This window comes from Myxocyprinus asiaticus, chromosome 17, assembly GCF_019703515.2.
Source record: "Myxocyprinus asiaticus isolate MX2 ecotype Aquarium Trade chromosome 17, UBuf_Myxa_2, whole genome shotgun sequence".
Lineage (NCBI taxonomy): Eukaryota > Metazoa > Chordata > Actinopteri > Cypriniformes > Catostomidae > Myxocyprinus > Myxocyprinus asiaticus.
This window is the reverse complement of record NC_059360.1, coordinates 21083785-21101993: the sequence shown is the minus strand read 5'-3', so window position 1 is coordinate 21101993 and position 18209 is coordinate 21083785. Positions and strand designations below refer to the sequence as shown.

The 18209-nt window shown below is 39.1% G+C and overlaps 1 protein-coding gene across 5 annotated transcripts in view; it reads left to right on the top strand.

The window, feature by feature from the left end:
- Positions 1 to 18209, top strand: part of LOC127455152 (gephyrin) — a 129998-nt gene that overhangs the window by 99231 nt on the left and 12558 nt on the right. For 3 of the 5 annotated variants that reach the window (XM_051722776.1, XM_051722775.1, XM_051722774.1), the window contains 8 exons: positions 330 to 392; positions 2541 to 2583; positions 2662 to 2799; positions 12517 to 12609; positions 14979 to 15034; positions 15724 to 15843; positions 16000 to 16058; positions 17998 to 18151. In XM_051722776.1, coding sequence (XP_051578736.1) covers positions 330 to 392; positions 2541 to 2583; positions 2662 to 2799; positions 12517 to 12609; positions 14979 to 15034; positions 15724 to 15843; positions 16000 to 16058; positions 17998 to 18151 — 726 coding nt within the window. The remainder of the gene's footprint in view (positions 1 to 329; positions 393 to 2540; positions 2584 to 2661; positions 2800 to 12516; positions 12610 to 14978; positions 15035 to 15723; positions 15844 to 15999; positions 16059 to 17997; positions 18152 to 18209) is intronic. The other 2 variants (XM_051722778.1, XM_051722777.1) reach the window with 1 other exon arrangement.

Here is an 18209-nt window from a genome sequence, read left to right as displayed (position 1 = left end):
GTTTACTAAAGTGCAGTATGTGCTGTGTGATTTTGCTAACTGTGCTGAGCTGAGTGATATTTGTGTCTCACCAAGCCCCTCTTCTTCGCTAACCTGTGCTAACTTCCTGGCTGGCTTAACGCCCCTTACTGAATGACCGTCCAATCAGATCGCTTCACCTCTCAATGCTCGTTTTGTTCATCTCTCAGCTTGTGCTGTGTAAACTGATTGACTGCAGTCTTAAAGAGCCTTTCACTCATTCGGTTTTCTTTGTTTATTTTTTTGGTCTCCCAAAGCTTCTCCTTTGCTCTGTCTGTTGTAAACCCTTTTGTTTCTGTTCATTGCCAAAGCTCCACTCTAGGCTGGAGGGGCTCAACGATGATCACCGGGGACATAGGACCTTCGACTCGCGAGTAACTATTTCCCACCCACGCAAAAAAAGGAGCTGCTTCCATCCGCAAACTCTGCTTTGCGTCAGGAGTCCAAACTCCTTGCTTTAAACTCTTCTCTTTCCTTGTTGTTGTTTCTTTAGCTCTCTCTCTCATTTTTTTTTTTTTGTCTGTAGACGTCACTCTAACACTCTTTTTTTATTTTATTTGTTGGAGTCTCTTGTGGGCATTTAGTTCTGTTTCTTAGATTTTATTATTGTTTCTTTCTGTCCTGTTTTCTGTTTTTTAAGTTTTTATCTCCATTTAGATGCAGTGTTTTATTGCTGTTTGCTGTATGTGAGCTGCGCCTCATCTACCGTTTCTCTTTCTCTTCTTTTTCCTCTTCCTTTCCCTTGTCCTTTGCCTCTGTTTTCCTTTTCCTTTTTCTCTTCTACGTCCTCTTCCTCTTTAAATCGCCTCTTCCTTTTCCTGTTTCTTTCTCCTTTTTCTTCCTTTTCCTTTGTCTCCTTTTTCTTTCCATTTTCCTCTTTCTTTTTCTTTTCTTCTATCTTTCTCATCCACTTCCTCTTTCCCTGTCTCTAAATCTCCTCTTTCCTTTCCTTTCCTTTTCCTCTTCCTTTCCCTTTTTCCTTTCTCTTTCTTTTTCTTTCCATTGTCCTCTTCCTTTTTGTTTTCCTCTCTTTCTCATCCACTTCCTCTTCCTTTTCCCATCTCCCTAAATCTCCCATTTTCCTCTTCCTTTTTTCCCTCTACCTTTATCATCCACCTCCTCTTTCCCTGTCTCTAAATCTCCTCTTCCCTTTTCTATTTCTCTTCCTTTTCCTCTTCCTTTCCCATATTCCTTCGCTCTTTCTTTTCCTCTTCCTCTTCCTCTTCCCTTTTCTTTCCTCTTCCATTTCCTCCTCTTCTGCTCCCTTTTACTCTTCTTTTTCCTTTTCCTCTATCTGTATCTTTCTCTAAATCTTGCTCTTTCTTTCTGCTCTGTGTTGATCATTGATTTGTCGTGTTGGTGCTAGTCTGTTGTAACTGGATCGTGAGTAGAACGGATTTGGGACTTGCTTGTGTGTTTCCCCCTATAGGCCAGGGGCATTGCGTCTCAGCACAAAGGACACATAAAGGGCTGTTTATAAAGCTTTTATGCACTAATTCAAACACTTCAATAATCTGTAAACATCTATTTCACTATGGCCTCAAGTCTATGTGTATTTTTTGCATGGAAATGAATTGCCCTCTCATACCATTACTCTTGGCCTAAGGGAACTCCATACTTTATAATACTTTGTATTGGTAGATTTGACAGTTACAGCTGAATGTATACTCAAATTTGCTATTATTATTATTATTGTAAAACATGCATGGGTCTTTTTTTAAGATGTATTTTACTTAAACAGGGTGAAAAGAGAACAGGATTGGTGGGAGAGCTTTAATTTCGCCCCTTCTTATGGGGCACTTACTGTAGCTAAGTCAACATAATATAAAAATTGACCTTATTTAATTTCTTAGTACTTGTTTCGGGCCTTATTGTGCACAATTTATCAGTGCATGTTATTCCAAAGAAATTAATGTTTTCTTAATAATCTTTCATCAAAATGTAATAACTTGCTCCGCCTCTGAAACAACATTCCTTTTCGGATGCTACCAAGGCCATGCACGCAAGGACAGTATTGTTAACCAGTAGCCAAATCATATTCTTTTTCATATTGAATATTTGGATTTACTATGAATTTATGGATTTATTGGATTGGACTATTTCATTCAAATTTGTTTTGAATGCTATTTCATGTTGACTTTAATGTCAGCTACAGTATATCAGATATGATTCAGATCTGGGTACTAGGATACAACAGACCATGGAACTTCACAGACTCATTATGACATTATGTCAAGACCATGATGATAATGATAATAATGGCAGTAGAACTGAAATGTTGTTTTCAGTTTGTTTGTTTTCTAGCTAGTTTCTTTTGGTTGTTTTGTCTGAATGTGTAGATGATCATTCTGATCTAAATGAATCCTGTCAGTGGAATGCTAAATCTCCTGGATGAAGAATGGAGCTCCTTTTGTGCTCTAACACTCTCCATCTCTCTCTCTCTCTCTCTCTTTCTTTTTCCAATTCCCTTCTCTCTCTCCCCCTCATTCCCTCTCATTCTCTGTCTCTCTATCTTTCTGAAGGTGCAGTCACGATGCAGCAGCAAGGAGAACATCTTGAGAGCAAGTGGGTGACCAAACGTGCATTATTAGTGATGTTGTGTATGTTTGAACGTAGTATGTAAACTCTCACTCTTGGTCTCAGGTCACAGTGCAGTGGACATCACCAAGGTAGCTCGAAGACACCGTATGTCCCCTTTCCCCCTCACCTCTATGGACAAGGCCTTCATCACTGTGCTGGAGATGACTCCTGTCCTAGGTACCGAAATCATCAACTACAGAGGTAAGACCCATGTTGCGCATACAAAACATTACAAACTAATCCGAAGGCCTTTTCACATCATGTCTAATGTGACACAATGTCATGATAGTAAAAAAAATAATTAAAAAAAATCACAAATCTTTTCTCAAAATAACTATTCATATCGAGGGATTAGGGATGTAAATTTTGAGCAATGTTCATAGTCGATTGGCATTAATATTAACAATTAATTGTTATCATTAATACTTCATTAATACAAATAATGTGGAATACTCCACATATATGGCATGTAGCCCATGTTTAAACTATTTCAATAACTATTCTGAAGAAGTTAGAATATTAATGAATGAATGTATTTAGTATTCATTTACCTCTGTTAATAAAAATGTTTATAGAAAATGCAGATACGACTCTCCAATAAAACTTTATAGTGTGGACCAGAAAATATTTTAGACACTACTTTTATGTGAATGTCATTGGATGAATTGTTCGCCATTTGAACAATTAAAAAATTACCAAACCACTAAATAAAAAATTATTATAGGCCAGCAAGTGCTGAAGTCACCATGCTCTTGATGCTTTTCAGGCTTTCACCATTGCTCTTGCTTTTTTCATCTTTAATGCCTGTAGCTCCTCATCTGTCACACATCTGTTCTTTCCTTCTTTCACCCAACATCTCTCTATCCTTCCAGCTTTAATCTTGTCACTCCAGTCCATTCGCCAGTCCTCTGTTGTTTTCAACTCGCTGACCTCCTCTGAAGCTTTGATGCCATTTGCAGTTATCTGAAGCAGAGTATGTGAGTGGTACGGAGTGGAAGAGGAGCTGTATGATTTTGCCAAAAGGAGTATTGTTTCGGAAGACAGCGTCAGTGTTTTCTCTCACTACAAGATCATAACAATACCGCTCTGTCACGAGCGTAACACAACGGGCCATAGTGCAATTACATCTCAGCAAGATTTCACTAGGTGTTAATAGACTGAAAGAAAGTCAGAATGAAAGAAATATGGAATTTGTGAAATATTATTGGAAACAATCAAACATACAAAATGTTTCATGAATACTACTGATGGAGGGGGTGAAAGTGAGTGTGGGCATGACCAAAGTTTTTTTTTTGTGGATTTATAATTTTTTTTTTTAAATCCTTTTTTCCCCAATTTGGAATGCCCAATTCCCAGTGCGCTCTAAGTCCTCGTGGTGGCGTAGTGACTCGCCTCAATCGGGGCGGCGGATGACGAATCTCAGTTGCCTCCGCGTCTGAGACCGTCAATCCGCGCATCTTATTACATGACTTGTTGAGCACGTTACCGCGGAGACCTAGCGCACATGGAGGCTTCACGCTATTCTCCGCGGCATCCACGCACAACTCACCACGTGCCCCAACGAGAGCGAGAATCACATTATAGCGACCATGAGGAGGTTAACCCAACGTGACTCTACCCACCCTAGCAACCGGGCCAATTGGTTGCTTAGGAAGCCTGACTGGAGTCACTCAGCACGCCCTGGTTTTTTGTGGAATTTAAAAAAAAAAAAAACGCATTGAAAAGACAATGGGGAAGTCTTCCTTTTCGCATGTAAAAAACAAATATCTGTGAAATACATCACATATTCAAAAAACAGTTTTTTTACAGTGGAGTGGCAATTGTAATTTATGCTACACTCACGATCACTTTATTAGGTACACCCGTACACCTACTTATTCATGTGATTATCTAATCAGCCAATTGTGTGGCAGCAGTGCAAAGCATAAAATAATGCAGATACGGGTCAGGAACTTTGGTGCCAGACGAGTATTTCTGTAACTGCTCTCCTGGGATTTTCACGCACAACAATCTCTAGAGTTTATTCAGAATGGTGCCAAAATCAAAAAACATCCAGTGAGCGGCAGTTCTGCGGACAGAAATGCCTTGTTGATGAGAGCCGTCAATGAAGAAAGGCCAAATTGGATCGAGCTGACAGAAAGGTTATGGAAATTCAAATAACCACTCTGTACAATTGTAGTGAGCAGAATAGCTTCTCAGAATGCACAACACGTTGAACCTTTAGGTGGATGGGCTACAACAGCAGAAGAACGTCGGGTTCCACTTCTGTCTGCCAAGAATAGAAGGCTGCAGTGGGCACAGGCTCACCAAAACAAGACCGTTAAAGACTTTAAAAAACATCGCTTGGTCTGATGAATCTCGATATCTGCTGAGATTCTCAAATGGTAGGGCAAACCAGCCCCCATTCTGATGGTTGATGTGAACATTAACTGAAGCTCCTGACCTCTATCTGCAGATTTTATGCATTGCACTTCTGCCACACGATTGGCTGATTAGAAAATCGCTTGAATATGTAGGTGTTCAGGTGTACCTAATAAAGTGGCCGGTGAGTGTATATTGGGAGTGAAAATGGAAAACCCAGAGTGGAGTTGGAGTGAAGTGATTACAGAATGATTGGAGCAGGTAGGGGAAATTGCTGTTGCCCTACTCCACTGAAATACTCTGATCTGAAGAAGGTTCCTGTGTACAGTTTCCACACAGCTATGCCATGTGTTTACCTCCAACACAAATCCAAGTGTAAAAGCTTTCATTCTGAATATTGGAAAAGCTCTGGTAAATTTTCATTTCTCCACACCAAGGGCACACTGCAGAGTTTTTCAGGTCCTACGGGCTAGATTACATTCCATAGTTTTTATTTACTTTATGGTTGCCGCACTGAAAGCTCTTCCTCTGTTTTGTGTTTAGTTTTAAAAGTCCATGTTATTTCTTTTTGGTAGCTCTTCTATTTTCACAGCCATCCCTAACGCCCGTTTTACATCACAAGCGTTATCGGCACGTGAGCAGGACGTATTTTTTTCGGCACTCATGGTAACAGGTTACAGCATTCACATAGGAAGCGTCAGCAGCACGTCAGAGCGTAGCGTGAGCTGCAGTGCATTGGGGGTTTCGGCTCCGAGTCTGTTTTTGCAGTGCCATTTGCGCTCAATTAAAGTGACTTTGCACTGTTGATGGATAAAATTAATGTGATTTGACACAAAAAAGTACACAATGCACAGAATAAGCATATAATAGTAGTCTAGTGTGTCTTTATATGAATTAGATCACATCTGAAAAACAAATGAAAAGAAGAAAAAAATTCCAGGAAATTTAACATTTTAAACTATTTTAAATATAGACCTTTATCAGAAGTATGGTTTATCATTTAAAACTACAGTAAACTACAACTTATGAGCCTAAAAATATGAGTCAAAAAATTGGGTCTTTTACGTTCTATTAAACCCAATCACAGCCGAGTTTGCTTTCACTTGTAAACACATGCACATGACAGACCGTGATGTTGGTAAATTCAGAACTTACCTCTTTCGTGTTCAACAATGGATGATACAAGACTGATTGTGGAGGCGGAGAGCAACAAAGTGCTCTTTTGTTTACCTTTTAGATGCAAACGTGGTCCTCATGTAAATAAGATTTCACGACAATCAAGTTTGTAATACTTATCAGTGACCCAATCCTGATAACCATTTTATAAGTTATGGTCTTTATTCAAATAAATACTCACCATAGTAACAGAAAACACTGTAGTTTTCCGTAAAGAGTCGCTGCTGTGATGCTATAAAAACGCTTCCAGTGTGAAAGCCCTGTCAAGTCTGCAGCTGCAGTTTCGCTGTAGTTAAGATGACGCTATGCTCACGTCTCGCTCAAGCTTGCAATGTGAAACAGGTGTAACACAGAACGGCCACCCTTGCATGTGTATATGGGTTTTGCCACCACTCGCTATCTCGCCCTCAGTCTGCCCACAGGTTCGCTGACCGTCTGATGCATATTGCACACAAAAATGCCAAGCACTGGCTGAAACTGCCAGTTCCAGTTAACTAGGTGTCCATGAGCCCAACTGTGCAGTCCAATTTGTTTGCTGAATGATGACTGTGAAATAATCAGTACAAATCATTTTTGAATGGACAGAAATTCTGATCAAAAAGTCTATATAAAAAGTTATTTTCCACAATTTTTCTTTTGTTTTCTGTACTGGTCTATTATTGTGGTATAATTTAAGATTACCCCACCCACATGTCAGTCAGATGGTCTCTTCCTGTGTTAGTGGGCTATTCTTGGCCAGAATAAGCTGCAGTGAGGACCAGACCTTAAGCTGTTTAGTCAAAGGTTATGGCTATGCAAGACTACCAAGACGCAGACTGTGAGCTGGGCATCAATTTCGGTCCATGTGGTGGGGGATTCTGGAATTGCCCATGTGGTAGTGAAATGTGGCATGCGTGTGGCAGGGCCCAGCGCAGGTGACTTGGCCCCTCCGGCACGAAAAGGCATCTGGCGGCAGAATGGCTCAAGCTGGCGGAAAATTCCTCTCTGTACTGGCCCCGAAGCAAAGGCAGAGAGGAGCGCCCTGGCCAATGCTGTCCACACCCCAAAACTTTACAAAGGTCAGTGAGTACCTAATCCAGCACTTTCATTTCTGGCGCACACCTTCGAGCATGCCTGATGCTCATCTGGGCCTGAGAATGTTGTGGAATAGCTGTCATCCATGCCACAGCTTCATTTCACCTCCAGACCAGCAGGGGGCAAGTGAGAGTTGTTTATAACTGCTAGCAAGAGGGTGGAATAAGGCAAGAACTGAATGGTTATATTTGGAAATTTGTATACAGCAGAAATAGTAAGAGTAGTATGGTAGTATACGATTCCAAATTTAGCCAACGTTAAGGAGTAATATGAGCATGGCTGAATCACAATTTGCATAATTCTTCATGTACTAGGTGTAATTTTCAGACTAATGCCATCCCAGATGTGTATAACTTTCTTCTGCAGAACACAGAAATCACATAAAGGCAGCATAAAATTAATCCATACGACTCCAGTGGTTAAATTGTTTGTCTTTAGAAGCGATATGATAGGTGTGGGTGAGAAACAGATCAATGTTTAAGTCTTTTTTTTTTATTTCTTTTTTTTACTATAAATCTGCATTCTGATAGTGAAAGTGGAGATTTATTGTAAAAATATTTAAATATTGATTGCATCACTTCAGAAGACATATATTAAACCATTGGAGTCGTAAGGATTACGTTTATGCTGCCTTTCTGTGATTTTTTTGAGCTTGAAATGTCTGGTCAACATTCACTTGCATTGTAAGGATTTTCATTTTTTGGGTGAACTATCCCTTTAATAGCATGCACAAAATGTTTCACTGGAATCTTTTGCAACCTTCTTCCATTTACTTTGTGTGATTGCCATTTACAGTCAAAAAATGAAATCATTTCCCATGTTCAGCTCTGACTCTTCTTTGGTTTATCAATGGATAATGGCCTAGTATGGAAGAGCTATGTTGTCATTTTGCATTCCATATCATTTGCCCATGACCACTGCTTTGAAAATCAGCAAACTCATAAATCAAAGTTGATTAAAAGCCTCTGGTTTAGGGATGTGCAAAACGGCATATTTTCAAAATCAAATAGTTGGAGTGTGTGTGTGACAATTTTTCGACTAGCTGGTCTGAAGGAAGCTCTGTATGATTAGGCTGGTTTAGGGGCAATTAGATACATTTCATAAGGCAAGGGTAAATGTAGTTTTTCCATGTGACATTATGCACTGTCGAGCACTCTAGATTTTTAAAGTATACCCTTTTGACCGCAAGCCTGTAAAGACACGTTCACCGCATGCCCACTATGACTGCGTTGTGAAAGTCGAGTCTGTGTGTCTAAAAAAAAGTTTTGAAAAAATAAAACAAAACCTTTCTAACTTGAATCTAACACTTAAAGGAATATTCCGGTTCAATACAAGTTCAATTCAAGTACAGCATTTGTGGCATAATATTGATTACCACAAAAATTTATGTCGAATCGCCCCTCCTATTCTTTTTTTTTTTTTTTTTATCCCCTTTTTCTCCCAATTTGTAATGCCCAATTCCCAGTCTCCTGCTTCTGAGACAGTCAGTCCATGCATCTTATCACGTGGCTCGCTGTGCATGACACCGCGGAGACTCCCAGCATGTGGAGGCTCATGCTACTCTCCGCGATCCACGCACAACTTACCACGCGCCACATTGAGAGCGAGAACCACTAATCGTGACCACGAGGAGGATACCCCATGTGACTCTACCCTCCCTAGCAACCGGGCCAATTTGGTTGCTTAGGAGACCTGGCTGGAGTCACTCAGCGCACCCTGGATTCGAACTCGCGACTCCGTGGGTGGTAGTCAGCGTCAATACTCGCTGAGCTACCCAGGCCCCGCCCCTCCTATTCTTTAAAAAAAAAAAAAAAAAAAATCTGTGTTACAATGAGGCTCTTACAATGGAAGTGAATGGGGGCCAATCCATAAATGTTAAAATACTCACTATTTCAAAAGTATAGCCACAAGACATAAACAAAATTTGTGTTAACATGACTTTAGTGTGATAAAATCAATTACTAACCTTCTCTGTGTAAAGTTTACAATTTCATTACCACGTTGATATAATGCCACCAAACTGTAAAACGCTTAAGCAACTGTAAAAATAATGATTTAAACAACTTTACAGCTCAAATAATACATGAGTTTTAACAGAAGAATTAATGTAAGTACTTATTTAAATTTATAAGATTCACATTTCTGTCTTTAAACCCTCCGATGATTGGCCCCATTCACTTCCATTATAAACGCCTCACTGTAACCTCGAAAAATGTTGTATTTTTTTTAAAAAAATTTAGAAAAGGACAGTCAAGTCGAAATAATTTTTTGTGGTACTCAGTATTATGCCACAAATGGTGTAAATTGAGCTTAACTTGTATCGAATCTGGAATATTCCTTTAACAGACTTCAACAAACATACTTTCATATTTTCATAAAAACACCAGTACCTCAAACACTGCACCTTTAAGCCATCAGAATCATGTGTAGAGCCTCATGAGCAGAAACAACATTTTCTTGTGTTTCCATTCTTTCATTACACACTGACAGCTACTCTTAGTTGTTGTTTTAAGAAAATCTCTTGGCATCATGCTGACGATTACAACAGATTGAACGAACGGATCAGATTTCATCATTTAATATAAAACCAAACCAGATTTGTGTGCAGCATGAACAGAGCCTGTGATTCATTGTACATGAGATTCTCTTCTTTTTAAAAAATGAAGGGATAGTTCACCCCAATATGATAATTCTCTCATCATTTACTCACCCTCATGCCTCCTCAAACTCGTATGACTTTCTTACTTCTGTGGAACACAAACAAATATTTTTCAAAGGATGTATGATGGGGTCCAAAATTTTAAGCTCCATAAAGGACATAAAGACAGCTTAAAGGTAATCATACGACTCGAGTGGTTTAATCCAGATGTCTTTTAAAGTGATACGATTGCTTTGGATGAGAAACAGATCAAGTTTTAATTCCTTGTTCACTATAAATCTTAACATCTGCAGTCTCCTTGGCGCAATTATGAGAGAACCTCGTTCACACACTCACAAAGCGCTGTACGTGAACCAGTTACCAGATTTTCACGCCCAGTTGGGCTATTTTGAAAATGCAGACGTGAGTTAAAATAGCCATATATTTCCACTATCTGGCCAAATGAGGGCGTGCTAGTGCGTCCCAGGCAATTTGCATTCCCACTGTCACTTCCAGGGCCTCATTGTGCCTCCTCGGGCCTTCCTCTGGGCCTACGGCCAAGCGTTGTGGCCTGCCGATTACCCTTGTGCAAAAGAAGGCCAACTGGGTATTGAGGCGGGGTCAATGTCAAAGGCAGGGTTTCGCTGAGTCAGGTCAGAGGTTTCAGCACCATGATATTAATTTCCCAATTTTTCATATCTAGTTACCAGCTTACTTCAACGGATCAACAAGAATGAAGAAGAATCGCCAGTACTGGTCAGTAGATGAAATCAGGGCTCTTTTGAATATTTGGGCTCATGAAAATGTGCAACGTCAGGTCGGCGGCCGAAACGAAGATGTGATTAATTGTATTGTTGCCTTACTTGCCAAGTTGTGCATCCAGCACACAACGCTACAGGTTTGGGAAAAAAAATTGCGGACACAGGACAAATCTGTGTTAATTTCGAGGGCTAGCTAGTCTCCAGAGTCTGATACCTCAGCTTGAGCTTCTCTCTTGCTTGTGAAATGGGCAGGGTGTGTGATGTTGGCACCAGGATGGTGTATTAAGGGTGGGATTTAGGGTAACGCTGTGGGGCTATTGACCCAATGGTGGGAATGCAGATCGATTTTGATCTCGAGGTCCTGGCAATTGCTTACAGTGTCAGAACATTACAATCCTGCACTGTGTTCCAGTCGGGCCGGATGTCAAGATTTATAGTGAACAAGTACTTACATTTTGGTCTGTTTCTCACCTAAAGTGATCATATTTCTTCAGAAGACATGGATTAAACCTCTCAAGTTGTATTTGTACTTTTATGCTGCCTTTATGTCCTTTTTGCACCCCATTTAATTACATTTTATGGACAAAACCACCACATACATCCTTCAAATTACGTTCATTTGTGTTCTGCAGAAGAAAGAATGTCATTCGAATTTGAGACAGCATGAGGATGAGTAAATAATGAGAGAAGTATCATTTTAAGGTGAACTATCCCTTTAAAGTCTGCCATGAATGCAGCGCTTTAAGACGCCATGTCAAGTTAAAAATAGTGTTAGTGTTGACTTGCAGCATAGCAGATCAATGTCATTTTTTAAACAATGAACCAATTAGATGAATCGGGAGGCCCTAAATCATATTTTTTTCACTCAAAGTGTATTGAGTGTTTATTAGCATTGATATATGAGAGTTACTGCACCTATAAGCGCAACTGTATAATTCCATTTTGCTCCATTTAGCAGCTTTTATTACAAAACACATCCTTATGGTGTTTTTTTTAAATGTGGGCTTTGTTTTAGAAAGTAGTTAGTATGGACTTCAAGCTTTCACTTGGTCTCAGCTGTGTTGAGTAGATCTGGGCTCGTTGGAATCATTGCAGTTTCACTGTGACTGGATTGTCAGCGCTCTCAGTGATGCAAGGTTGTGTACTCATCTCTGTGTGTAGATAACACCGTACCCATCTGTTTGATCTCCCAATCCAGACACACGCTATATTTAGAGCTTTGTCAGATGTGCTGTTTTAGAGGAATAAGCCTTTTCTAATCAGCCTCCAACCGAGGAGAGGTCTCATTAGCATCAGCTCGCTCTCCCTTTCTTTTTCTCGGTCTTTATCTCAACAAGAGTGCCTTTGCACTCTCTTGCTCTCTGTCTCTCTCTCTCTCTCTGTCTTTCCTTCTGGCTCTCTGCAATTCTTTATTCCTTCCTCTCTTTCTCTCTCTCTGTCTGTCATCTCTCTTTTCTCTTCTTCTTTTCATGTGTGGGTGGGAGCTTGTTGATCCCTCCGGAGATCTCTGGCTTTGTGTGTCAAGTGTGTGCACTGTGCGCGCATTAGTGTGTGTTTGGTGCTCGGAGGAAATGGCCCATCTGTGTTTCATGGCACACACAGTCACCCACCTTTCCTACCCCTTCGTTTTAAGTCCTCTCTCTGCACCGTCTCCTCCCTCGTTTCTTTCATCCCTCCATTCATGCTCTTATACATGTGGCTGCATGCGTGCGTTTGCTGTCTCATGCAGCTTTTGCCTGTCTGACTCCAAGCCCCAACTCATTGTCCCCATGGAAGCCAACTTCTATAGTGCTTTCTTTTTATTTCAGTCATGATTGTGTGAGTTTATTGGAGCTGCACCTACAATCAAATGACCCTTTTTTTCTTTTTCTTTTTCTTTTTTTTTTTTTTACTTTTGTGTGTTTGTAGATGGAATGGGTCGAGTTCTGGCTCAGGACGTCTACGCCAAAGACAACCTGCCTCCTTTCCCTGCGTCAGTTAAAGATGGCTACGCTGTTCGTGGTGAGAGCTCATTATTGCCAAATTACTGACTCCATAAGGTCTCCACCATAATGGTACTGGTGCCAGAGCTGGTGCTTGTTTAGGTGAACTACATGTCGTGTCACAGTCTTTGTTTAAATCTTACTCGTCATTTTGAGAACATGTTAAACATGCAATGTAATTTAATTCAGCAGTTTTATGCCATCACAGGCATCTTTGATGTAACGGTTACAAGTAGGGCTGGGTAAAAATATTGATTTTCCAAATTATCGTCATCTTCATTTGAAAAATCCCAATATTGTTTCTTAAAATCCAAGGGTCGATCACTCGCATATGTGACCAAATTTTGTTTTATGCCACTCAAAATGTTTGTGATTAGCCACTGGCTGGTAAATGTTCAGATTTCACTCACCAGCACCAAAATCCTTTCATTATGTGTTGAGAGTAAAAGTTTGGTTTGAGTCATTCTGTGAAATGTGTGGTCAAAGACAAGATCACACAATCCATTTGTCATTGAATAATGTCTCTTTTAATACCCTTTCTGTTATTTACAGTCAGCTGTTGTTCAAAAAAACACACTCTAATCACACACACCATTGATGTGGTAAAGTAAATCCTTTCTCTTTAATGTACGCTCACCTGAAATATTTCTGTGAGACGCTCGCTAAACTATTCTTTAAGGAATATTCCGGGTTCAATACAAGTTAAGCTCAATCGACAGCATTTGTGGCATAATATTGATTACCACAAAAAATAATTTCGACTCATCCCTCCTTTTCTTACAATGGCACTTACAATGGAAGTGAATGGGGCGTTAAAATAATCACTGTTTCAAAAGTATAGCCACAAGACATAAACAATATGTGTGTTAACAAGATTTTAGTGTGAGAAAATCACTTATTAACCACATCTGTGTAAAGTTAAAGCCAATTTTACAAGTTTGTTACCATGACGATGTAATGTTAACAAATCCTAAAATGACTGTAAAAATGACGATTTAAACAACTTTACAGCTCAAATAATACATGAGATTTAACAGAAGAATTAATGTAAGAGCTTTTATAAAATGATATGCTTAAAATTTCTGTCTTTAAACCCTCTAAAAATTGGCCCCATTCACTTCCATTGAAAGTGCCTCACTGTAACCTCGATTTTTTGCTATTATGAAATTAGAAAAAACTATTTTTTGTGCTAATCAACTTTATGCTGTCGGTTAAGCTTAACTTGTATTGAACCCGGAATATTCCTTTAAAGAGGCAGTATAGTTTTAGCACTTCTTCTACTTGTCAATGTAAATGCTGGTAAATAGTACAAATTATGCATGTAACCAATAAACATGCAACAAATATATATATATACACACATACACTGGCGGCCAAAAGTTTGGAATAATGTACAGATTTTGCTCTTATTGAAAGAAATTGTTACTCTTATTCACCAAAGTGGCATTCAAATGATCACAATGTATAGTCAGGACATTAATAACGTGAAAAATGACTATTACAATTTGAAAAAAAAAAAATTCAGAACTTCTTAAACTACTTCAAAGTGTTCTCATCAAAAAAATCCTCCACGTGCAGCAATGACAACTTTACAGATCCTTGGCTTTCCAGCTGTCAGTTTGTCCAGATATTCAGGTGTACTCATGTACTTATCCTCTTGTTTAGTTGTACATCTGGCTTTCCACATCTCTTTCTGTCCTTGTTAGAGCCAGATGTCCTTTGTCTCTGAAGACTGTAGTGTACACCTTTGTATGAAATCTTCAGTTTTTAATAAAAAATAATAATATTACTGTTACTGAAATATACCCAAATTATTGAGCTTGTGAATCGGCATCAAATTGAATTGGCAATATGTATGAATACCCAGCCCCAATTTGCAGCACATAAAAATAGGAACACTGTATCCGTTAAACTGAATGTGCAGCCGATTCCAGTGTAAATGGTTTTGTATTATATAAAGGGAGTGATCTAGTTTTTTGCTATTATATTTTTGTTTTGCGTCAGTCTAGCCAAACAGAGTTGTTGTTTTAAAAACTCACTCCCTGGTCACTGACGTTAGTGGTTCTTAGTTTGAGATTAGCAGTCTTAATGGCCAAGAACCACCTTTTCTTCAGTGGAAATGCTTGAAACGGGGCCATATTGGGCACTGGTGTTGTGTTGGTGGAAAAGGTGCAATTGACATACTCATCAGAACTTAATATTATTTTCTTTTAAACCCTAATATGTATGTTATCATAATAACCGTAAAAAGATATAATAGCCTTATTATTACCTCATTAAAACCTCATTCACCAAGCTGGTTATCCTCAAGAAAATGACTTTGAATGAGTGTGTTCTTTGGGAAGATAACAGCGCATTTATAAGAGTTTATCCTCTGCTGTCTGTCAGCTGCTGATGGCCCTGGAGATCGCTTCATCATTGGGGAGTCTCAGGCTGGGGAACAGGTGAGCGAAACTTACACACTAGTGCTTATTCTTACCCTCACATGTGCCTGAAAAACCTGATGTCTCTCACACACACATGCACTGGAAATGCTTTCTTTTGCACTGGCACCTTGTGTCTGCAGGGGGCTTGTGTGCTCAGATGGCAAGAAAACTCAGTGAGCATACTTTCATGAGTCCATCAGAGAGAGACAGAGAGGGAGATCCCCGTGGGCAATGTGGAGCAGGCCAGCATGGCTGACGTCCATACATAGCACTGTCTGGATTGTGTGTGTTTTTTTCCTGAATGTATGTGCATCATCAAATGGGTCATTCTATTATAAAGTTTTTGTCAGCTGATGCCATGTGACACAATTTAAGTTTATATGTCATTTTATATGTAGGTAGTTGACATGAGGAGTTTCAGCAGTGTCCGGCGGTGTAACAGGCTATAATTCATAAATGGTGAAAAGGGTATATATAATAAAATGACATGTATTTTTAGCCTTATGTAAATTTTAATCTAGGATATTGATAATGATTACAAAAAAATCTCATGTTATTTGTCAACTACCCATGTATTAATACATTAACCAGTATAGAAAGGGTGCTTGTATTTTTCAGACACCAGTGTTCTATTGCTTTCACACGGCAGACCAGGCATTATGTTGTGTGATGACTAAGGGTTTGTCTTTCTGTGTGTATGTGTTTAGCCCACTCTCACAGTCATGCCAGGACAGGTGATGAGGGTGACGACAGGGGCTCCAATCCCATGTGGAGCAGACGCCGTAGTTCAAGTAGAGGACACAGAGCTGCTACGAGAGTCTGAAGATGTAAGGATATCATGCAGTCTTTGCATTCCAATTCCATACCAAGTCTATTGTTTTAATATGCAACAGATCCACTGTTTGTGATTTTAAAGATTTTCAAACCTATGTTCATTTATATACACATACATACACCTCAAACTGTTTGTTCATGTGTTATAGGGTACAGAGGAGCTGGAGGTGAGGATCCTGGTTCAGGCACGTCCAGGACAGGATATCAGGTCAGTGGGAGTAGAGATGTTTTTTTCACAACCTGTCTGAAAGCAAGCTGAAAGCCCCAGACTTTACTATTCTAAAATAGCCTAATTTATACTCCTCTTCATACGAAGTCAAACCAGGTCTGATGTGACTTGAAGGTATAAAGTATTCGCCAACCAATTGCACCGAAATTACTCGCAACCAAGTTTGATGCCAAATTTTTGTCATCAAATACTGATACCTGAATGAATCGTTTGGCTTCTGAATAGTTGAAAAATCAACCTAGTATCAACCTAGCATCTGAATAAAAAAAAATGACGGATGACACTGCCATATTTCTCACGTTGTGTTGAAGAGTTAATAGCATTTACACCAAGTCTAAATTTTTTACCGTATAAAATATGCAACAAAACTTTAAAAACAAAACAATGCATTCCTATTAAAAGGTAGGCCCTATTTTAAGGGCGCTAGCACTAAGCGCAGCTCTATGCCATAAGTCATAAGTGCAAAGTCAATGGGCGTAGCCATTACATTTTGGTATTTTCATGCAAGCATGTGCTAAGTCTAGGCGCAAGTGGGTTTGGCAAAATTGCATATGCAAATCACTAATGGGCTGGGTGTCACAGAATGGGGTGTTTTAAGGAAGGACACAAGCGCAGATGGCATTAATGAGTTTTTATTTAAAATAGAAAACAAACATAACACAAACTCTCTAGAGGGAGAAAAGAACACAAACAAAACCAACTAAAATAAATACACGAAGAACTAAACCGACAGGGAAGGAAACCAACCAACGAATGAAACAGTCAGCACAGGATAGCAAACACGAGGAGCTAATACGGGAGAGAAATCAAACAGGTTAATGAGGGACAGGTGAAACCAATAAACTTATAATGAGCAGACAAGATTTATGAAAATATAAAAATGAATTCCAAATACTTCGTAAATACTTTCTAGAGAATCGTTTTCCTCTGTCCCACTTTACCGCTTAAAAAATCTGGGATTTGGTAAAAATAGGGTCTTCAAAGGTTCCACATCCTAGTAGTAAGCATTTCTTCTTTTTTTGCTTTTGACTAAAGTTGAAGACATCCTTAGCTTTCTTCAAAGGTATAATGTGTCAAGAAATGGGAAATTTTAACAGTGTCCCACTTCGCCCATATTCACCCTAGTATATCTAAAACTAAAATTAATTTGAGACCATTTTTGTTTTAGTCAGTTTTGGAGTTATGAAAAAGTATTTTAGTTTAGTTTTCAGTTTTTTCAAATAATTTCAGTTTTTATTTTTATTTTAGTTAACAAAAATGTTTTTATTTAGTTTTAGTTTTAGATTTCGTTATATAATAACACTGGCACATACACCCACAGTTAGCACAAACACTCCCATCCATGCCCACTTGCTCTTTGGCTGGCCCTTAGAATTAGAGTGCTCATGAAAATTGGAAAAGACGCATTGATTTGCGGGCTGACGAAAATAGAGCCCTGTGTAATTATTTACACCTTCGTGTCATTCCAAACCCTTATGACTTTCTTACGTGGAACACAAAAGGAAAATAATCGCGTTTAGTCTTTTCAATAAAATAGCAGTTTAAAGTGACTCACATTAAAGATTAAAAAATCACCCAGATGTGTCATAAAAGTAGTCCATACGACACGTGCATTCTATTCCAATTCTTCTGAAGGCATATGATATGAAATTTAAGTCATTTTTCAGTGAAAATCTTGACGTCTGTTGCACATTCATGAGTGCTAAGACTTTTGTGTTCTGGATAAAAAAAAGAGGTGTTTAAATGATGAAATCTTTTTGTTTTAATTTTCGTTTTTAGGTCAACTTTTAATATGCCAGATTCGCATGTTCCATCATTTTCATGTGAAAATAATTGAGTTTCTTGGTTTTTAATAAAAAAACTGGTGATATAAAGACTGATGTCTCTCTTTCCTTACTTTCCTGTCTGGCACACACAGGCCTATAGGTCATGATATCAAGCGTGGAGAGTGTGTGCTGGCTAAAGGCACTCACATGGGTCCATCTGAAATCGGCCTCCTGGCCACTGTAGGAGTCACAGAAGTGGAGGTGCAGAAATTCCCAGTTGTAGCAGTCATGTCCACCGGCAATGAGGTCATTATCTTCTTTTTATTTGTGGCTTTTATGTTACTTTGTTACTTTCATTTGCCCA